The sequence below is a fragment of the Oncorhynchus tshawytscha genome, linkage group LG01 (assembly GCF_018296145.1).
Source record: "Oncorhynchus tshawytscha isolate Ot180627B linkage group LG01, Otsh_v2.0, whole genome shotgun sequence".
NCBI lineage: Eukaryota > Metazoa > Chordata > Actinopteri > Salmoniformes > Salmonidae > Oncorhynchus > Oncorhynchus tshawytscha.
The window spans coordinates 73,514,653-73,536,483 of NC_056429.1; the positions used below are offsets into that span (position 1 = coordinate 73,514,653).

A 21,831-nucleotide genomic window follows, 5' to 3' on the forward strand; every position below is an offset into this window, starting at 1 on the left:
GTCTTCCATTGGAACGGACACAGTGTCTTCATAGAGCTGGTGAGTGTAAGATTGAGAGGGCAAACAGTGGATTTGTTCAAATGTATCTTATATCCTGAAAACTTGCCATACTGAGCAATCGTGTCTAAAATGGGAGGGATTTCTAAGGGTTGGATATGTAGAGCAAGACATCATCCGCGTAGAGTGAACTCTTATGCTGCAGGCCGCCTGCAGAAACACCCATAATACTTGGATTGCTCCTTATCAACTCTGCCAGAGGCTCTGCCCCCAACAAGTAGAGCAGGGGGGACAGCGAGCACCCTGGTCTTGTGCCCCGTCCCAAAGGGAATCTGTCAGAGTTCAGTCCGTTAGTAGTCACCATGGCATTTGGATGAGAGTATTGGGACTTAATTAATTTAATAAAGTTCGGGCCCATATAGTACTTGTCTAAGACTGAGAACAGTAAGCTCCACTCCATCCTGTCGAATGCCTTCTCAGCATCCAGTGAAGCCAGCAGGACAGGGGTCTTCTGTGCGTTTACTTGATCAATAATATCAAAAGGACGGCAAATGTTATCAGAAGAGTACTTGTCTCTAATAAATCCAGTTTGGTCCGCTTTTATTATTTTGGGAAGAAGAGTGTCTAGTCTTTTGGCGAGCAATTTGGTCATTATTTTGTCGAAATCCGACAAGCTTATGGGCCGGAAGGACGAGCAGGATAGAGGGTCCTTGTCTTTTTTGAGCAACACTGTAATGCAAGCTGTGTGTATAGAGTCTGGGAGAACTCGGTTTTTGCAAAAATCATCCAGCATTGGCATGAAAATAGGGCTAAGCTGGAGCCAAAAAGCTTTGTAGAACTCTCTGGGGAATCCATCTGGGCCTGGGGACTTATTAGGTGGCATGGAGGTAATTGCCTCCAGGACCTCCTCAGGAGTGAAGGGGGAGTTGAGATCTTCTTGGTCGGTCTCTGATAGTTTAGGTAGCGAGATTCCCTCTAGGAAGGAATGGAGTTCTGCCTCCGTATGTTTTCTCTCAGAAGTATATAGTTTGCAGTAAAAATCATGAAAAGTTAAATGTATCTTTTTTGGGTCATATGTGACCTCGTCCTCTGCTGTTCGGATAGCCATGTTTGTACGCTCTGACTGCTCTTTTTTAAATTGGTAAGCAAGTAATCTACTAGGCCTATTTCTATACTCATGGTATTTCTGTTTAGTAAAGAAAACTTTTTTTTATCTCCCGGGTATAGTCCAAGTTCAGTTCGGCTTTGGCTGCTTTAAGTTGACTCCAGGAGGTGCTGTCTGGGGATTGTTTATGTACTTTTTCACAGCGTTCCAGCTCCTTCTCAAGATCTAGCCTGTGTGCTTCCATTGCTTTTTTCTTAGAGGAAGCATATGCAATTAGATGACCTCTTAGTATGGCTTTAGCAGCGTCCCACATTGTGGCCAGAGAAACAGGAGAGTCTTTGTTGTCTTGTGTGTAGTTGTCTATCCATGTAGTTACCAATGTATGGAACGCTTCGTTTGATAACATGGAGGTGTTGAATTTCCAGCTCTTTGACCTTGGAATGTTTTCGTTGAGGTCAAAGCGGAGGTGGACAAAGGCGTGATCTGAAAGTGCTATGGGTCCGATTGTACACGTGGCTGAATTTATGAAAATCTTTGGGATAAAAATGTAATCTATATGGGAGTAGGTGTTATGGACATTAGAGTAGTATGTAAAGTCCATAGATGAGCTATTAGTCTCTCTCCAGATATCTATCAGTCCCTTCTCATTAGTAAGAGAGTTCAACATCTTTGCAGATCTAGGATTTGTGGAGGGGACTTGAGATGATTTGTCTAGGGTTGGGTTGAGGGTACAATTAAAATCTCCAGCCAGCACTCCAAATGAAACACAATCCTCATTGAACAGGGTTATCATTTTTGATATGAAAGCAGAAGTATCAGTGTTAGGGGCATATATATGTTTAAGATAGTAATCTGTTGCCCATACAGTGACCCAGTTATCAAAATAATCTCCCCTCTGGATCAGATATGTTTTTGTCAATTATGAATGGAACATTCTTATGGATAAGTATGGCTGTACCTCTACTGTTTGATTTGAAAGATGAGAAATACACCTGTCCCACCTAAGCTCTGTGGAGTTTGGCATGTTGGGCTCACAGAGGTGTCTCTTGTAATTACACAATGTGGGGATTGTTTTCCTTTCCTTTTTTAGAGCGCATAGTATCTTTTTTTCATTTTATTGCATGCCTAGTCCATAGCAGTTCCATGTCAATAGATTTAAGGTACTAGTCAACAACATCGAACAGTAATCGAACTCTAGTGCAAGTCATCTCTGGGTACAGGTGGATAATAGTTCATAAACGGTGTACATAAAATAACAATCTCTGAACACCCCAGCCGAGTTCCCAAACAACTCGACATATCCCGTTGGATCTATTACCCCCCCGCTCAGTCTCAATTCTGTGTTCCAAAAACAAAAAACGGGAACAGTTAGCAACGCACAATGTCTCACCCTCCTCCCCACCAAAGAAATGCCTCATCCTCTCCGCCCCGCATTGAGTAAGTGATAACATAGCCCCCTGTCCAGACCACATTAAAAAAGAGGGAGAAAATAAAATCAATATCCCAGCCTACATATACCACCCCCAAAGGACATAAGGCTAATCATTTGGACCAAATAAAACAGAAATGTTGAGGCAAATCCTTAAGAGGGATCTATAGGATAAGTTGTTTGTTTTTATTCAAACGTAATATCAACAGGATAAGGCCATAGGCATAAAATTGACACGTTGAGCTTCTCGTTAGGTTTGGAAGTGTGTTGTAATCCACAGCCTATAAATGGTGGAGGCCTATGTGAAAATGATAACTACAAATAATAATAATTTAAAAAAGGGAAATAAAAGTAGGCCGAAACTTTAGTAGGCCTAGGTTAGGCTATAGAGCCTATCCCTCTCAGCTAAAAGAAAATAAATATAAATTAGACAGCTATAATGGCATTTAGCGGGGCGGGTGGGTCTTTGGATGGCGGCTATATGTTGTCTTGCCTCCTTTAGTAATAACAGTAATCGCTTTCAGTCATTGGTCCATTTCTCAGGGACCAGGATTTTCCTTCAAAAAACATTTTGCCTCTTCGGGAGTTTTGAAGTGTCGCAGGGCTCCTTGGTGAAGAATCCTTAGCTCGTTTGGGTATTTGAATCCCCTAAAGATGCCTTGGTCAATGGAGTATTTCTTCTCTTGGTGCTTTCGACGTATTCCAGCTGACAGGACCTGGTGTAAAGTGAGTTTGGCGTTTCCCACTATAATGGTGTTGATTTTCGCTGCCTGTAGGACTCGTTCCTTGACGGTGAATCTCAGGAAACGTATGGTGATTGTGCGAGGCGGTTGTCTGGCTGCTGGTGGGGGCCTCAGTGCTCGGTGAGCTCTCTCGAGTTCTATGGGCCTGTCGCTGGACAGGTGGAGCCACTCGGGAAGTTGGTCTTGCAGGTAGCGGATCAGTGGCATGTTTCCCTTTGCTTTTTCGCCCAGATTTAATAGAACACAATTATTCCTTCATCCCCTGTTTTCCAGGTCCTCTGTTGTCTCTTCCAGATGCTCTATTTTCTTTTTAGCATATGCTATTGTTTCCATGACGTCTGTCAGTGAGTTTTCCATGGATAGGATTCGCCCCTCTGCCTCATCCAGGCGCCCTGCGTTGATGGTTATCTTGTTGTTGATGTCAGGCAAAGTATTTTCCAGGGTTGTCACCTTGCCCCCTATCGCTCTGAGCTGAGAATTAATGCCATCTAATTTGATTTTGTGTTCTGTACGTTGGGATCTCAGCTCAGAAAGGTTGTATTGAGTGCGAGGTTGGCATTTGTTGGGCCTCTTGCTCCTGGCTAATAGCGCTAGCTTTTTATGAAGCTAGCTGCTTCTTGGAGGCTTTTTCCACTGCCAATGCTCGAGTCCGGGTAAAAATGTTGCCTTTTGTAGCCGCCATTACTTTTTGACTAAAGCTAAAGGAGTTTTAACTTAAAGTGGAGGTAAGATTAAGAATTGGAAACTACGTGTGCGGAGCTCATCTCGTTCAAGGGTCATGTGATCCCCCTGTTTCCCATCTTAATCTTTTATTTTTATTGGCCAGTATGAGATGTGGCTTTTTCTTTGCAACTCTGCCTAGAAGGCCAGCATCCCGGAGTTGCCTCTTCACTGTTGACGTTGAGACTGGTGTTTGGTATCCAGGCTACTGGTACCCAGGCAAGCCTAATCTCAGTTGAGTTAACAAAAAAAAAACTTTTTGAAGGTACTCTTCCTGCTTCTAGATTCTATTTCTATGTGAAAAACGTCTATAAACATTAAACATGCTTAAAAATCGCCCTAGAATCATGAAGAATATTGCAAATCTCAAAGTCCAAAAGGTAGGCTACCATTATGTCAGATTGTGAAATGCACATTCAAATACATTTCTACCTGTCTGTAAAAACATGGCCTGTAAAAACACACAGAAAAAATTCACATGGACCAGATTGACTCACTCTCCCCACTATTTATTGTTTGTGAGGATTCACCCTCTTTAGAGAATTATTTTGTAACTTATCCGCACCTCAAACGCAGTAGTACCAGTATGCAAATCAGTGAGCAAAATTAACGTATTTTTTCTCCAATGCGATTCGGTTCCCGACGTTCACCAAAAAGATCAATTCAAAAAGAGCCGTTCATTTGCGAACTACCCATCACAAGTTGGCATTGTGTGGTACCACCAACAACAATATGCCGATGCCCAGGAAGCCCCGATACTCCAGTATCTCAGAAATTTAACCTGACAAGAGTGAGGATGAATTACCTGCAGTGGCAGGTGCGGTGTAGAATAACTGGAGTGGTGTGAAGTTCTGAGGAGGACCAACAGAAATAGAGGATTCCTGGTGTCTGTGACACCTGCCATTTGGTATGACACAGACCAGGTGGAGAGCCCTGCTGAGTTTTGATGCAGTCTTTACAAGTTAGGATGGGTCAGTTATCTCATGAGAGCTTTTGTTCGGAACCAATTACGGTGTTTTAGGTGCCAAGCATTTGGTCATGTCGTATCAGTGTGTAAAAGGGAGATTCCTAGATGTGAGAAGTGTGCAGGAGGGCATGAGACAAAGGAATGTGGATTGTCGGTGGAAAAAGCTATGTGTGTTAACTGTAGGGGTACCCATGGTGCTTGAAATCAGAAGTGTCCGGTGAGAGAAAGGCAGGTTGAGCAATATAGAATAGTAGAGGAAAAGAGGTACAGGGCAAGGGATCCTAAAAGCCCCCATGTGAGTAGGCAGAGGCCAATAGAGAGTGATAGAAATAACATGTTTCAGTAAGGTTGGCTTCTTAGCGTTCAAAGACATGGTTATCAACTGTATCTCAGAAATTGAACATAAATAACAGAAAATAGATGTTGCGGTGGCAGCTGCAGAGAAGTACTTCAGTGTACAATATTTTATTGCAGAGGAGTTACAAGGTGTGTTGAATGATAGCGTCCCGTCTTCCCAGGCTGCCGGCCTGGTGTAGGATCATATAGGGCCAAGTAGTGCAATAGTGGTGAGGTTTTAATGGGTGTAGAGTTAAGGCGTCTGCATGTTTCCCAGCTGAAACAGTTCGGTAGAGTTTGTGCTTATATTATGACATTTTCTGACTTTTTTTTAGTTTTGGACTTCGGTGATGTTTTTTTTCGGCTGTTCAGGCAGACAACATTTTTTATTGAGGCAAGTGATTGGTCAACACTAGGAATTCTTCAATAAAGTCTTTGTTGTCATTCAACGAGACAAAGTTTTCATGCTAATTTTTCTGATTGAAAAATACTGCACCAAACGTCTTAGTTAGATGTAAAATTGTGTGACTAAGCTCCTTTAAGCAAACACGTCAAAATGAATGACCGATTTCTTGTGTTAGATTAATTCTGTCAATTTTGAGGAAGTGTATACTAGCTATAGCATCTCTTTTTTTAAGCAAAGGTCTTTTAAGGGAGTATGGGAGCATACTCCTTCGGTTCAGCTAATGTTAGCCCGAGTTCAGCTAGGTGCCAGCAGGCTGACGCATTTAGTTGGTAGGGCTTTTATTTAAAAACAATTCTGTCCTCTTTTTGTCACAAAGTGTAATGAATTCCAGAACAGTAGGCAGAAACACAGGGCAAGATAAGAGAAATACTGGCCTCACACTCCAGTACAGTAGGTGGCGGTGTAGGCACCGTACATTTGGTTGCGATCCGCCAATTCATATTTGTAGAAGAAGGAAGCCCTGACAAAACCTCCCAGATTCCCGCAGACAGCGATTGTTCCCATGTTCTAATCGTGTTTACTTTGTAACAATGTGTTTGGTTTTATTAACGGGTATTTGAGACGATAATGCTGGATGGTGGTCGCAGTCATGCGGTTCACACGGGACATTTGCAGGCTGCTGGGGCTTGGGAGCGGTAAGAAATCTCCACTTTTTCCCAACTCTTCGAACTTTCCTCCATAGTCGGCAAACACTTCACACCCTGGTTCGAACCCGGCTTGTATCACAACCGGCCGTGATCGGGAGTCACATAGGGCGGCGTACAATTGGCCCGCGTCGTTCGGGTTAGGGGAGGGTTTGGCCGGGGTAGGACGTTATTGTAAAGTAAGAATTTGTTGTTAACCGATTTGCGTAGTTTAATAAAGGTTCAATTAAAAATAATATTTCGCCTTGGAACTAGGATATAAAAAATGTCAGGGATTGTTTGTAACGTGCCAACACGGGTAGAATAGCTACTTTGTAACAAAGTTCGGCTCTTTTGCTGCTTGTTGTTGATTAGAAGTTGAAATGCATTAAAATAATAGGGCTTACACATGCCTGTCCACCTAGCCTTTTTTTGCTACATTGGTCTAATGTGGTGGTCGACCGAGCGAAGGGGCAACTCTCACAGTGGCAAATGTTGGTTTGATTCGATATTCGGACCTTCAAACTTCAATAGCTGGCGAACGGTCTGAGCTACATACCTCCGGGCTGGCTCTTTATGAAGGAATACAGGTGTACAACATTGCACAGGACTTATTTTCCCGATTTTGACCCGAGTTAAATAATCTCACACAGCAACGTTGTAGGCAGCCTCGAGCACTGTCAATGCAACTAGTTAGGGACCGTCAATAAAGTGCATTATCACAATATTACATTTTCAATAGCTGTTTCACCATGTGACTTTGCAACCTAATTTTAAACATTCCCGTATTCCTTACATAGAGGCAAATTGCACAACTTTTTAGTTTTCTCAAATATTCTGAAATGTTGTATTTATACAAAATCACTTAAAATTCAATAGCTCTTTGACCATGTGACCTAGACAACACAAACGAACTTTGGAATGTTCACAGGGTAGGGACACATTGCATACCCGTTGGTTTTCCCATTTAAGTGCATATATCAATATTTGAAAATGCAACATTTCAATAGCTCTTCAAGCATGTGACTTAGCAACCTAATGTCAACTGTCCATTATTTGTTATATAGAAAGGCATGTTGCACACCCTTTAGTTTCCTCATAAAATGATTCCTACATAAAAAAATATATATTATAAATACAGCACTTAAAATTCAATAGCTACTTGATTACATGACATAGGCACCTTAAAACAACTTTGTATTGTTTACAGGATAAGGGCACACATCGCACAGCCATGGATTTCCCATAAAGCACCCAACTCTGACTCCCTCAGTTCCACACACCAATAAGACTTTGTGCTCTGCAAAGTTGAACCGCCAGGTTTTGTGCATTCTCAAGTGTTGTGTTGAACAGTTTGTCAGATTGTCACCTCTTACCTGGACTACTGCAACACTCCTCTCTATAGCCTCTCTGTCAACCCTCTTCAATGTGTTCAGAATTCTGTTCAGTGCTCACCCTGAAAGGTACATTGTTTTGGTGTTGCCGTTAAGGCTCAATCTTTTTGCAGGCATTCTGATGGGTTGGCAGGGGAAGGGCAAAATATGGTGTTCTCCCTCCTCTGGGTCCTTATCTAATGTTATGGTATAAAGTAAGACTGTTGACCATTGGACTTTATGCTACCTTTCACTATTGTGCACATTGTCTCAAAGGTTTAATAGCATTCACACTCGTTGTTGGCTTCTCTATCCTTGAATCCTTAATTTTACACCAATTGAAACTTCGCTACAACCACACCAAAACCTGGGAAAATATCACATCCACTCCAACTCCTATGCTCACCTACAAATCTCTCCATTTCCTGGCTCTTTCTTACCTCTGACCTGCTTCACACCTAACTCCCCTGTCACTCACTCTACTCATCTGACTCTGGCTTATCACCCCCAACACCAGACTCATGGCCAATGGGGACCTGCAGTGCCTTGAGCTCTGCTTCACTCCTCTGAAACTCCTGGACCATTCATCACTCCATTTGCATATTTAAATCCAGACTCACAAAACAGTGCCTTAGGAAAGTATTCAGACCCCTTTACTTTTTCCACAGTTTGTTAGGTTACAGCCTTATTCTAAAATATATATTTTTACCTCAATTTAATCAATCTACTCACAGTACCCCATAATGACAAACTGAAATATCACATTTACATAAGTATTCAGACCATTTACTGAGTACCTCGTTGAAATACCTTTGGCTGCGATTACAGCCTTGAGTCTTGGGTTGTACACTTGTATTTGGGGTGTTTCTCATATTCTTCTCTGCAGATCCTCTTAAGCTCTGTCAGTTTGTATGGGGAGCGTCGTAGCACAGCTATTTTCAGGTATTTCCAGAGATGTTAGATCGGGTTGAAGTCCGGGCCCTGGTTGGGCCACACTCAAGGACATCCAGAGACTTGTCCCGCAGACACTTCTGTGTTGTCTTTGCTGTGTGCTTAGGGTCGTTGACCTGTTGGAAGGTGAACCTTCGCCCCAGTCTGAGAAGCAGGTTTTCATCAACGAGCTCTCTATATGTTGCTCTGTTTCTTTCCCTCAATCCTAACTAGTCTCCCAGTCCCTGCTGCTGAAGAACATCCCCACAGCATGATGCTGCCACCCATGCTTCACCGTAGGGAGGGTGCCAGGTTTCTTCCAGAAGTGACACCTGGCATTCAGGCCAAGGAGTTCAATCTTGGTTTCATCAGACCAGAGAATCTTGATTTTCATGTTCTGGGAGTTTTAGGTGCCTTTTGGCCAACTCCATGCAGGCTCTCATGTGTCTTTTAATGAGGAGTGGCTTACGTCTTACCGCTCTACCATAAAGGCCTGATTGGTGGAGCGCTGCAGAGATGGTTGTCTTTCTGGAAGGTTCTCCCATCACCACATAGGAACTCTGGAGGAACTCTGTCAGAGTGACCATTGGGTTCTTGGTCACCTCCCTGGCTCAGTTTGGCCAGGTGGCCAGCTCTAGGAAGAGTCTTGGTAGTTTCAAACCTCTTCCATATAAGAATGATGGAGGCCACTGTGTTCTTGGGGACCTTCAATGCTGCAGATTTTTTTTTTTTGGTCCCCTTCCTCACACAATCCTGTCTCGGAGCTCTATGGAGAATTCCCTCGACATCATGGCTTGGTTTTTGGTCTGAAATGCACTGTCAACAGTGGGACCTTATATAGACAGGTGTGTGCATTTCCAAGCAGTTGAATTTATCAAAGGTGGACTCAAATAAAGTTGTAGAAACATCTCAAGGATGATCAATGGAAACAGGATGTAACTGAGCTCAATTTCAAGTCTCAAAGCAAAGGGTCTGAATACTTATGTAAATAGGGTATTTCTGTTTTAATACATTTAAAAAACAAAATGCTTTAAAGCTGTTTTCACTGACATTATTGGGTATTGTGTAGATTGCTGAGGATAAAAAGTAATCCATTTTAGAATAAGGCTGTAATTTGGTAAAAGTCAAGGGGTCTGAATACTTTCCGAAGGCACTGTATGTTACCCTCCACCCAGTCTCCCATTCCTTGCAAGAACCCAACATATATATATTTCTCCTCTGCTATCCTCTATACACTGTCTTCCTGCTAGAGATGATTTTCAAGGTTTTACTGTTAAATTAACTTATTCCTCCTTATCTCTGATTTTAGTCTTGCCCTACATAATGTACCTACACGTACACTACGCTCACAAAAAGCAGGCCTTCTTATTGTCCCTAATTTCAAAGGAAACAGCTGGAGGCTGGACTTTCTCCTGTAGGCTGCCTCTTTTATGGAATGGTCTGCTGATCCATGTGAGAGAAGCAAACTCGCACCTCAACCTTTGAGTATTTACTGAAGACTCTTCTCTTAAGTAGGTCCTATGATTGAGTTGCTCAGGGGCGCTAAGGTGAACGTCAAGGCACTGGCAAGAGGAACCACCCTTGCGGTCTGCCTGGCCAGCTCTCCACTCTCTCCTGGGATTCTCTGCCCCTATTACGGTGACCGAGTCACTGGCCTGCTCACACACTCATGTCTCCCCTATAAGGGCGCATCACTGCATGCCAGGCTTTGTTCACTATACTATACTTCCTTATGTGGGTTGAGTCACTGACATAATCTTCCTGTCTAGTTTTGCGCACCTTAAGGCTAGTGCGTGGGGGAGAATTTCCTGGGCTATACTCGATCTTGTCTCATGGTAGTAAGTTAGTGATCTGCTGATTTCCCTTGAGTGGTATGGGGGCTGTGCTTTGGTAAAGTGGTGTGGTGTTTAACCTGCCTGATTGCCCCTTTTTCGGAAGTCATTTTTAACGGCGCCACAGTGTTGCCCAATCCCCAGTATCTATTACGCAATAGCCTATGTGCCGGTGGGCTAGGGTCAGTCTGTTCCTCTGGTGTACTGCGCAATCTTAGAGGACAATCGAAGTGAGCATGCCCATCTGTTTCTCCTTACACACATTGATTGATTGTTGTTGTACATTTCTCTTTCTTGGTAGAGCACAGTTTTTACCTAGCACCAAATGTGGTTCACCTATAGGGACAAACAGAAGTAGACAATATGTTCTACTTAGCACTTTTCCCTAAGAGTATACATCAATAATTCACTCTCATTTGCCGTTCAGTATGTTGCAGGAATTATGTAGTTTGTCAAATGTTTTATTGAATTGAATATTTAAATCCAATTTCTAGTGGTTTATTGCTCTTTCAAGTCCTTCCGTAGTTTGATAATGAAAGGCATTGTGGTTAATCTCTTCTATTACTCTGACTCCATAGACTCCTGAAGTTTAATGTTGTGGTGATAAATGTGTCCTATGATTTCACCGGTGGGAATAGATGCATCTTTCTTCTTTCTAGTGATTCAAATCACTTTTATTTGATAATGAACATCCTGATTTATCCAAACAGATATTGAAGGATGACAGAAATGGGTACTAATGCTGGCAGCTACAGACTTGAGGTATAAGTTAGAAGGGGGGAGGGGGAGATGACCGAGTCAGTTTTCCAGTTTAACATTTGTTTATTTTAAAGTGTTGCCATTTAGCTGTCACTCTTATCCAAAGCGACTTATTTAGTGCATTCATCTTAAGATGGCTAGGTGGGACAACCACATCTCAATCATAGTAAGGAACATTTTCCTAAATATAGTAGCTATCAACAAAGTCAGTGGTGGTGAAAGCAAATGCACGTGTTAGTTTACAAAAGGGGTGCTGTGGGATTATCTAAAATGCTTTTTTTTTTAAAGAGGTAGGGTTTTAGATGTTTTCGGAAGATGGGTAGGAACTCTGCTGTCCTACCTTCAGGGGAAACTGGTTCCCCATAGGGGTGCCAGGACAGAGAAGAGCTTTGACTTGGGATGACTGAGACCTGCCTCCCGTAGTGCTGGGAGGACCAAGAAACCAGAGGTGGCAGAATTTAGTACTCGGGTTGGGGTGTAGGGTTTGAGGATAGCCTAAATGTTGGAAGGGGATGTTCCTCTTACTGCTCCATGTACCATGGTCTTGGAAGTTGATGCAAGCTTTGACTGGAAGCCAGTGCAGTGTGCAGAAGGAGCAGAGTGACATTGGAGAACTTGGGAAGGTTGAATACCAGGCGGGCAGCAGTGTTCTGTATCAGTTGCATGGGGTTGATGGTACAAGCGGGGAGCCCAGTCAACATCGAGTTGCAGTAGTCCAGACGGGAGATGACAAGTGCCTGGATTTGGACCTGCATTGCTTCCTGTGTGAGGCAGGGTCATACTCTATGGATGTTGTAGAGCATGAACCTGCAGGAGTGAGTCACTGCTTTGATGTTTTCAGAGAACGATAGTGTGTTGTCCAGGGTCACAACAAGGTTCTTTGGGAAGGGGGCACCGTGGAGAGGTCTTGGTGCTTGCAGGCCTTACCCGGGAGGAAGAGCAGTTCCGTCTTGTTGGACTTGAGGTGGTGGACCGACATCCAAGCTAAAATATCTGCCAGGCACACAGATGCGTGTCACCACCTACACTACTGTTCAAAAGTTTGGGTCACTTATGAATTCTTGTTTTTGAAAAAAAAAGTGTCAATTAAATTAACATCAAATTGATCAGATACAGTGTAGACATTGTTAATGTTGTAAATTACTATTGAGCTGGGAGCTGCTTTTATAACAAATCATAAAAATTAAAAAAATGGAATATCTACATAGGTGTACAGAGGCCCATTATCAGAAACCATCACTCCTGTGTTCCAATGGCACATTGTTAGCTAATCCAAGTTTATAATTTGAAAAGGCTAATTGATCATTAGAAAACCCTTAATGCAATTATATTAGCACAGCTGAAAACTGTTCTGATTTAAGACGAAATAAAACTGTCCTTCTTTAGACTAGTTGAGTATCTGGAACATCAGCAATTGTGGATTCGATTACAGGCTCAAAATGGCCAGAAAAAAAACTTTCTTCTGAAACTCGTCAGTCTATTCTTTTTCTGAGAAATGAAGGCTATTCCATGCGAGAAATTGCCAATAAACTGAAGAGCTGGTACAACGCTGTGTACTAATCCCTTCACAGAACATCGCAAACTCTGTCTAACCAGAATAGAAAGAGTGGAAGGCCCTGGTGTTCAACTGAGCAAGAGGACAACTACATTAGTGTCTAGTTTGAGAAACTGATGCCTCACAAGTTCTCAACTGGCAGCTTCATTAAATAGTACCTGCAAAACACCAGTCTCAACCTCAACAGTGAAGAGGTGACTCCGAGATGCTGGCCTTCTAGGCAGAGTTGCTAAGACTGGTCAATCAAATGTTTTTTTATTTTTAAAGATTGGCGAGAGAACACACACTGGGCAGAGAAAGATTGGAAAAAAGTTTTATGGACAGACTAATCTAAGTTTGCGGTGTTCGGACCACAAAGAAGAACATTGAGATGCAGAAAAAATGAAAATATGTTGGAGTGCTTGATGCCATCTGTCAAGCATGGTAGAGGCAATGTGATGGTCTGGGGGTGCTTAGGTGGTGGTAAAGTGGGAGATTTGTACAAGGTTAAAGGGCCTTCCTCCTTCAAGATCCATCACTCCATTTTGCAATGCCATTAATAGGAGCCTATTTCCTCCAACAGGACAATGACCCAAAGTACAGCTCCAAACTATGCAATAACTATTTAGGGAAGTAGCAGTCAGCTGGTATTCTGTCTATAATAGAGTGGCCAGTACAGTCACCAGATCTCAACCCTATTGAGCTGTTGTGGGAGCAGCTTGACCGTATGGTACGTAAGAAGTGCCCATCAAGCCAATCCAACTTGTGGGAGGTGCTTCAGGAAGCATGGGGTGAAATCGCTTCAGATTACCTCAACAAATTGACAACTAGAGTGCCAAAGGTCTGCAAGGCTGTGATTGCTGCAAATGGAGGATTCATTGATGAAAGCAAAGTTTGAAGGACACTTTCAATTAAAAATCATTATTTATAACCTTGTCAATGTCTTGACTATTTCCTATTAATTTTGCAACTCGTGCAGAGCCTTTCATGGAAAACAAGTACTTTTCTAAGTGACCCCAAAATTTTAAACGGTAGTGTAGGTGTCAGAAGGGTGGGAAAGAGAAAAGTAGTTGTCATTTGCATAGCAATGATAGGAGAGACCATTTTGAGTGTATGATGGAGCTGAGTGATTTGGTAAGGGCCTAGAACCGAGCCCTGGGGGACAACCGTAGTGAGTGCGGTGCAGTGACAGATTTTTTTCCACGTCACCTGGTAGGAGCGCACTGCAGGTTAGGATGCAATCCAAGAGTGTGCAGAGCCTGAGATGCCCAGTCCCTGAGCGGGTGGAGAGGAGGATCTGATGTTTCACTGTGTTGAAGGCAGTGGATAGATTTAGGATGACGAGAACAGAGGGTCAGCTTTGGTAGTGAGGAGAGCCTCTGACACAGAGGAGAGCAGTCTTGGTTGAGTGACCCCTCTTGATGCTTGACTGGTTAGGGTCAAGAAAATTGTTCTGAGTGATAGCGAGAGAGTTGGTCAGACAGCACGCTCAAGTTTTTTGTGAAATGATACTGGCTTATATTTGGACGTCGGAGTGGTCGAATGTTGGTTTCTTGAGGAGGGGAGTGACTCTGGACGTTTTGAAGTCAGAGGGGATGCAGACAGTGGTTAGTTGAGGGAAGTGAGGGACGGGGTTGAGCGGGCCGGTTGTCGGACGGCTTCTTTCAAGGTAAGAAGACGATAAAGTTGTACATTTTTCATAGAACTATCCCTTTAAATGTCTGCAAGGGGCCCAACCAGACTGTACAATATTAGCTGTATTATGCCATGAATTTTGCCATCCTAAGTTTTCATAACTGTGACCTTAATTGCCTACCGTCTGTAAGCTGTTAGTGTCTTAACGACCGTTCCACAGGTGCATGTTCATTAATTGTTTATGGTTCATTGAACAAGCATGGGAAACAGTGTTTAAACCCTTTACAAAGAAGATCTGAAATTATTTGGATTTTTACTAATTATCTTTGAAAGACAGGGTCCTGTGATTCTTATTAAGAAATGGATTCCAGACAGGCTACTTTAGGAAACTTTCTGAATGGACGAATAGGCCTATAGAGAGAATCAGTGAACTATTATTTGAATGGATGTTAAGAAAAACAGACTTCATTGACTTACTGTGTGAGGTGAAGAGAACTTAATGGCAAGTCCAGCTTATTAGTGGTGGTGAGTTGACCCCCCTCTGTTCTCATCTTAAATCTATCCACAGACACCCCCAAATGCACTTCAGACCTTTTTTTGTATTGAACTAATTAAGTTGACTTGTTTTGAGTTTATGCATTTTCTGGGTAAGCTAAATCAAGATAATTTCTATTGTTTTAAGATACTCCTGACTTGTTTCAAGCCTGTTTTATGTTAAAGTAAGCAAAATGTTCTGCCAGTGCACTAAAATAATTTTTCTTGGTAAGACGTCAATGCATTCTAATGGTAAGTGGTATCTAGGTAAGATTTGTAAAAACTTGCAGTGTGGGCACTTTTCTACATTTTGCATGAAGCAGACCAGGTACTTCTATGTGTGCTCAGGTGCACGCTCCGTCAACAATTTAACAGGACAGAGAAAAGTCTTTACTATGGATTAAATTACATGATATGCTATTTCATAAAATACATTCTCTAATATTACCTGATTTAATAAACTAATTATGTAAATGTAATTAACTAGGAAGTCAGGGCAACACGGAATAATGTTTATGGAGCTGTTGTCTTCCGAATAAACTCTTAAAGACCTGGTAATCTTTTATACCAATAGCAGTCAATTATTAATCGTCACCTTATTCAGTCCGTTTTATCTTCACCAACACTGGCTAACAAGTTGAATCAGCAATACAACATTTGGTTTAATTATTTATTTACTAAATACCTAAATAATCACACAGAATGACATATACACAAGATGGATCATACATTGATTACTAATTGTCATAGAAGAAAACGTCCCTAGTGGACGAAACCGATATGACGGCTGGTTACACAAAGAAAGGGGGTTGGGTTTGAATGAAAGCGTGGGAAGACTGAGGAACAAAGGGATTGGGTCTCTATTGGACCTCATGAAGCAATGCTATCGTAAATAGACTGTTATGCATTCTAAATAACCACCCATTTGGAGAAGGAAAATGCAAGAAATATTTACTCTGATCTGCGCTTCGATAGTTTGGTCGTAGATGGAAGGCTGGGTTGCCCAGCAGAGATCTCCTTTGTCCTTTTGAAGAATATGTCTTGTGGTAGAACGGATACGTGGTAGTACCCTGTCTTAAGAGATTGTCCCTCCTTTCCTAGCCCACATTTACAGCTGCTGCTGATGACAACTCGACGTCTAGGATGTATCACTTCTTTAATGAATAAGAGTCAAGTTCATACCAAGTTGCCATATTATAAGCTCTGGGAATGTTATTTTTCCAAACATAAAAATAGTGCCCCCTAGCTTCAAGAGTTACATAATTGCAAAAGAGATTTCTAATGATCAATTAGCCTTTTTAAAATGATCAACTTGGATTAGCTAACACAACGTGCCATTGGAACACAGGAGTGATGGTTGCTGATAATGGGCCTCTACGCCTATGTTGATATTCTATGAAAAATGTGCCGTTTCCAACTACAATAGTCATTTGCAACATTAACAATGTCTACACTGTGTTTCTGAACAATTTGATGTTATTTTAATGGACAAAAACATTTGCTTTTCTTTCAAAAACAAGAGTTTCTAAGTGACCCCAAACTTTTAAACGGTTGTGTGTTAAAAAAAAAAAAACATTTCACTGCTAAACTTACTGTGAATGTTTCAGTTCTGTGTCAAGAGCTTCACTGTCTGTTGTTGCCCAGTTAGTTAAAAAGGGAAGATGTCAATTAAAAGATCCATCCTATCTGGCCCTGTGCCTTCTCTGAATCGTGGCATTGAACGCTTTAGCAGGATTCTTTCTCTTCACAACTGGCTACTTGATTATTGCAGTGGGTGTATCTTTATATTGACAATGTCGATGCCTTTTGGAAACAAAACACATTTTATAAGGATGTGATCCACTCAAATCATTTGGTTTCCTGCATCCTTTCACAGCATTATAAGTTAAAATAGAGACAATGACTTATAAATGACCCAAGCCCAGCTGACTTAATCCCTACCATAGTGACGCTGAGTTGTCATAATGCTTCAGCAAATAAATAACATCAGCATATCTACTTCTGCTAATCTTCCCAGTAAATCAATGGAAACAAGTAAGCGTCCCAGAAGAAAAGTGCTCAAAATAGCCCATGTTAACATATGTAGATTAAGTAACAAGGTTCATTAAATCAATAATTTGCTAGTAACAGATGGCATTCATATTCTGACTGTCTGAAACTCACTCAGATATTGCCTTTGATACAGTGGTAGCAATACAAGCTTATAACATTTACAGAAATGCCAATGGAGGTGTTGCTGTTATATTCAGAACCACTCCTGTAAAGCTTAGAGAGGATATCATGTTAAATACTGTTGAAGTAATATGACTACAGGTTCACCTGCATCACCTAAATCCCATTCTTGTGAGAAGCTGCTATAGACCACCAAGTGATAACTGTCAGTATCAGGATTTAATGTGTGACTTGCTTGAAAATGTATGATCTCAACAGAGAGGTGTATTCTCTGGGTGATTTTTAAATATTGCCTGGCTTTAATCAAGCTCCCCACCCAAGAAAAAGCTTCAAACTGTAACCAGTGCCTGCAACCTGGTTCAGGTTATCAGTCAACCTACCCGGGTAGTTACAAACGGCACAGGAATTATTTTATTTTTTTATTTTTTTTATTTCACCTTTATTTAACCAGGTAGGCAAGTTTTGAACAAGTTGTCATTTACAATTGCGACCTGGCCAAGATAAAGCAAAGCAGTTCGACACACAACGACAGAGTTACACATGGAGTAAAACAAACATAGTCAATAATACAGTAGAAACAAGTCTATATATGATGTGAGATAAGGGAGGTAAAGGCAAAAAAGGCGATGGTGGCAAAGTAAATACAATATATAGCAAGTACAACACTGGAATGGCAGATTTGCAGTGGAAGAAAGTGCAAAATAAATACAGTAGGGAGAGAGGTAGTTGTTTGGGCTAAATTATAGGTGGGCTATGTACAGGTGTAGTAATCTGTGAGCTGCTCTGACAGCTAGTGAAGGAGAAGTGTTTCCAGTTTCAGAGATTTTTGTAGTTCGTTCCAGTCATTGGCAGCAGAGAACTGGAAGGAGAGGCAGCCAAAGAAATAATTGGTTTTGGGGGTGACCAGAGAGAGAGACCTGCTGGAGCGCGTGCTACAGGTGGGTGATGCTATGGTGACCAGCGAGTTGAGATAAGGGGGGACTTTACCTAGCAGGGTTTTGTAGATGACATGGAGCCAGTGGGTTTGGCGACGAGTATGAAGCGAGGGCCAGTCAACGAGAGCGTACAGGTCGCAATGGTGGGTGGTATATGGGGCTTTGGTGACAAAACGGATGGCACTGTGATAGACTTCATCCAATTTGTTGAGTAGGGTATTGGAGGCTATTTTGTAAATGACATCGCCGAAGTCGAGGATTGGTAGGATGGTCAGTTTTACAAGGGTATGTTTGAGTGAAATAGGAAGGCAATTCTAGATTTAACTTTGGATTGGAGATGTTTGATGTGGGTCTGGAAGGAGAGTTTACAGTCTAACCAGACACCTAGGTATTTGTAGTTGTCCACGTATTCTAAGTCAGAGCCGTCCAGAGTAGTGATGTTGAACAGGCGGGCAGGTGCAGGCAGCGATCGGTTGAAGAGCATGCATTTAGTTTTACTTGTATTTAAGAGCAATTGGAGGCCACGGAAGGAAAGTTGTATGGAATTGAAACCTGCCTGGAGGGTTGTTAAGTGTCCAAAGAAGGGCCAGAAGTATACAGAATGGTGTCATCTGCGTAGAGGTGGATCAGAGACTCACCAGCAGCAAGAGCGACATCATTGATGTGTACAGAGAAGAGTTGGTCCAAGAATTGAACCCTGTGGCACCCCCATAGAGACTGTCAGAGGTGCGGACAACAGACCCTCCGATTTGACATACTGAACACACTGAACATATTGCAAATTGAGAAATCATGTGACTAAACTGATTTCATTGAATCAGATGGCTCATTCATCACAAAACCGACTGATATTACCAACTATTTTAATTATTTTTTTGGCATGACATGCCAGTAACAAATGCTGACACTACACATCCAGGTATATTTGTCCAAATAATGAAAGACTAGCATTGTAATTTTGAATTCCGTAAAGGGACTGTGGAAGAGGTGAAAAAATAGTCTCAACAATGACAAGCCACAGGGTCTAACAACTTGAATGGAAAATTACTGAGGATAATAGCAGATGATATTTGCCATTTTCAGTTTAAGCCTACTAGAAAGTGTACCCTCAGGCCTGGAGGGAAGCAAAACTAATTCCGCTACTTAAGAATAATAAAGGCCCCTTTACTGGTTCAAATAGCCAACCGATCAGCCTGTTACCAACCCTTAGTAGTAAACTTTTTGAAAACATTTTTTGACCAGTTACAAAAGAGTTACCTGTAACAGAACACAGAGGGTGTTCTTCACTGCGCCATTCGTGAGGCCCACAAACATGCTTCTTTGACCTTTTAGAATAAGGGATTGTCAGCTCTATTCATTGCAATTCTATATAACACATTTCACAACATTTGCCTGCTGAACATATCCTTTTTTCCCCTTCTCTGCTATGCTGACTAGTGGGAGCAGAGGCGTGTCTCTGAAAGCTCCTCAGATATGCTGTTTTCACTAGAGAACGAGCAATGGTCGGCCGAGCTGATATAGTGGGCCGACATTGGCCCTTTTTCTAGTCTATCTGCTATCGGTTGACTTTGCTGATAGTCACTCTACATAGCAAAACTGCTGCTATGGCAGCTGCTACTGACCGCCTGAACCAAGAGGACTGCACAATGCAGAGGAATGTTTAGTTGGGAAAATTAGCAGCAGCAAGCTAGCTCATTCTCCAACAGAAAGGTGCAGTGTAGAGAAACGGATGAAATGACAGTGACCCAAATCAAACTTCTGTTGCAAGTTTGAGTTTGAGTTTAAGTCACTAATGAGGCTTGTGTCGACGTTCTCGACATGCATGCAATAAGCAGATGGCTATGTGCCCTGTTAGCAAAGATTACGATGATTAACTTTTTCATCTGTGGTATTAACTAGCTAGCTTTATTAGCTACTACTGTATGCTATCTAGCTGGCTAGGATAACATGGTGCTAAGTTATCAGATGGGAGATAATTGCAAATATAGCTAGCATTAACTGGTTATCATTTTGAAAATGCACCATTTTTGGCAACGAGCCATCTGACTTGTGTAACCAGAGTTTCAAAATATTTTTGGTGTAACATATTTACTGGTGTGCTCCTCTAACAAGCCACAATCGTATCTCTAAATTGACAGTTTATAGTCGGATTAGATTGTCATAATAGGAAAGAATTAAGTGTGTTTAAAATGCCTAAAATAAAGGTTGGCAATAGGTTTAGCTACCTAAGAATCTGCCTGCATGTTTATGGACCAAGAAAGCTTTAGATCAGTGCCTGTGCCTTCTCACTTCTCAAACTATATGCAGATTTGAGTCATTCAGACAAATATTAGATATTGTGCACATTTATGGCTTGGTAGCAAATGTCATCACCATTGAGCTAGTTATCATAGTAGCAGTAAACTGCAGCCAGCAAGTGATATGATTGATGAAGAGATATGTGAAAGGGAGCAGTATAACAGCCTTGCTCTATCTAATCATAGCAGTAGAATAAAGTTACAACCCGCCCATTTCTTGACAAATAGCTGAACTAGACAATTGAGTCGTTTAAAAAAAAAAAAAAAATTGTCCCATCAGCTGAGTTTAAAAAAAAAATGTTTAGAGATGTCCTGACAGCTTAAAACATTGTTACTTGTTTCATAAGCATCCGTGATCACATTGTGATGTTACGTTGAACCATTTGCATTGAATAGATTTTATATTTTCAAACTAACAGCAGTCCCTAAATGATGTTAATATGTCCCAAATGAAAGGTAAACCGATTGTCATCTGTAGCACCAGATTAGCCAAAAGAAGCTCAATAACCCAATGCGTGCACACTCTCCTACTGAATATCCATTCACCTGTGTTGTTAGTATGCCATCTTAATTTACCCAGTTTATCAAGAGATTTATCGTTCAAATAAAATTATTACCATTAGGTTGGTTAAAAACAAATTTGTTTGATTTGAAATAAATAAATAAAAATTCTGTCTCTTTTGTCATCAACATTTTCTAATTTAACATTGAATATCTGCCTAAAGTATCGACCATCGGCCTACTTGACCCCCAAAAATCGTCATCGGCCCTGAAAAAGTCCATATCAGTAGTTTTCACAAACGGCTCATTAGTCCACTGAGATCAACATGGGGCATGGTGTCACAGCCAGGCTAACTGCAAGCCCTGGAAAGTTTATCCCTGTGTAAGGTTATCTTATCAAGGACATGTTTCTAAACCAGTCATATGTCCACCTCTTGACTGCCATTTCACTTCTTTTGAATGCCCTCGTTTTGGTCGTCTATTGTTCTCATCAGAATTCAGAGCTTGTTTGAAATGTAAAAATAGAAAAGATTGACTCTGGTTTGCTTAAGGCACGCTTCAACAGTAAAAACAACAATGGTTCTCCTTCTGCATAAGGAAGTGTTCAGTCATAAGACTTCTATGTGTGACTGACTGACATGAATCAGACCTCAGTGAAGCCATGACCTCGTACAAACCTTTAGCAGACTGACCTTTCACAGTTCAGAAGTTAGCCTGGTTTCTAACCTAATCGATCTCTGGTGTAGAGAATGGGTTATCTTTGAGCATGTAATGTACAAATAGAACCATGATGTACTACTTAATGTATGTTGTGCTTTTTACCCAGAAACCTCCAGTGCTCAGCACCAGGAGGAGATGGAATGTGGAGCAGTGACCTCTGAGCCCACTGACATCACACAGGTAAGGTAATGATGTCACACTGTAATGATGTCAGGACATGTTA

The 21,831-nt window shown here is 41.7% G+C and overlaps 1 protein-coding gene across 3 annotated transcripts in view; it reads left to right on the plus strand.

Annotated features, from left to right (window-relative positions):
- The first annotated feature begins 6,207 nt into the window (after window positions 1–6,207).
- The window catches only part of zgc:123010 (uncharacterized protein LOC641500 homolog), a 43,226-nt gene continuing 27,602 nt past the window's right edge, over window positions 6,208–21,831 (plus strand). For 2 of the 3 annotated variants that reach the window (XM_024429855.2, XM_024429863.2), the window contains exons 1-2: window positions 6,208–6,398; window positions 21,715–21,788. In XM_024429855.2, the coding sequence (XP_024285623.1) occupies window positions 6,338–6,398; window positions 21,715–21,788 (135 nt within the window). In that variant the 5' untranslated portion in view covers window positions 6,208–6,337. The remainder of the gene's footprint in view (window positions 6,399–21,714; window positions 21,789–21,831) is intronic. The other variant, XM_024429871.2, reaches the window with a different exon arrangement.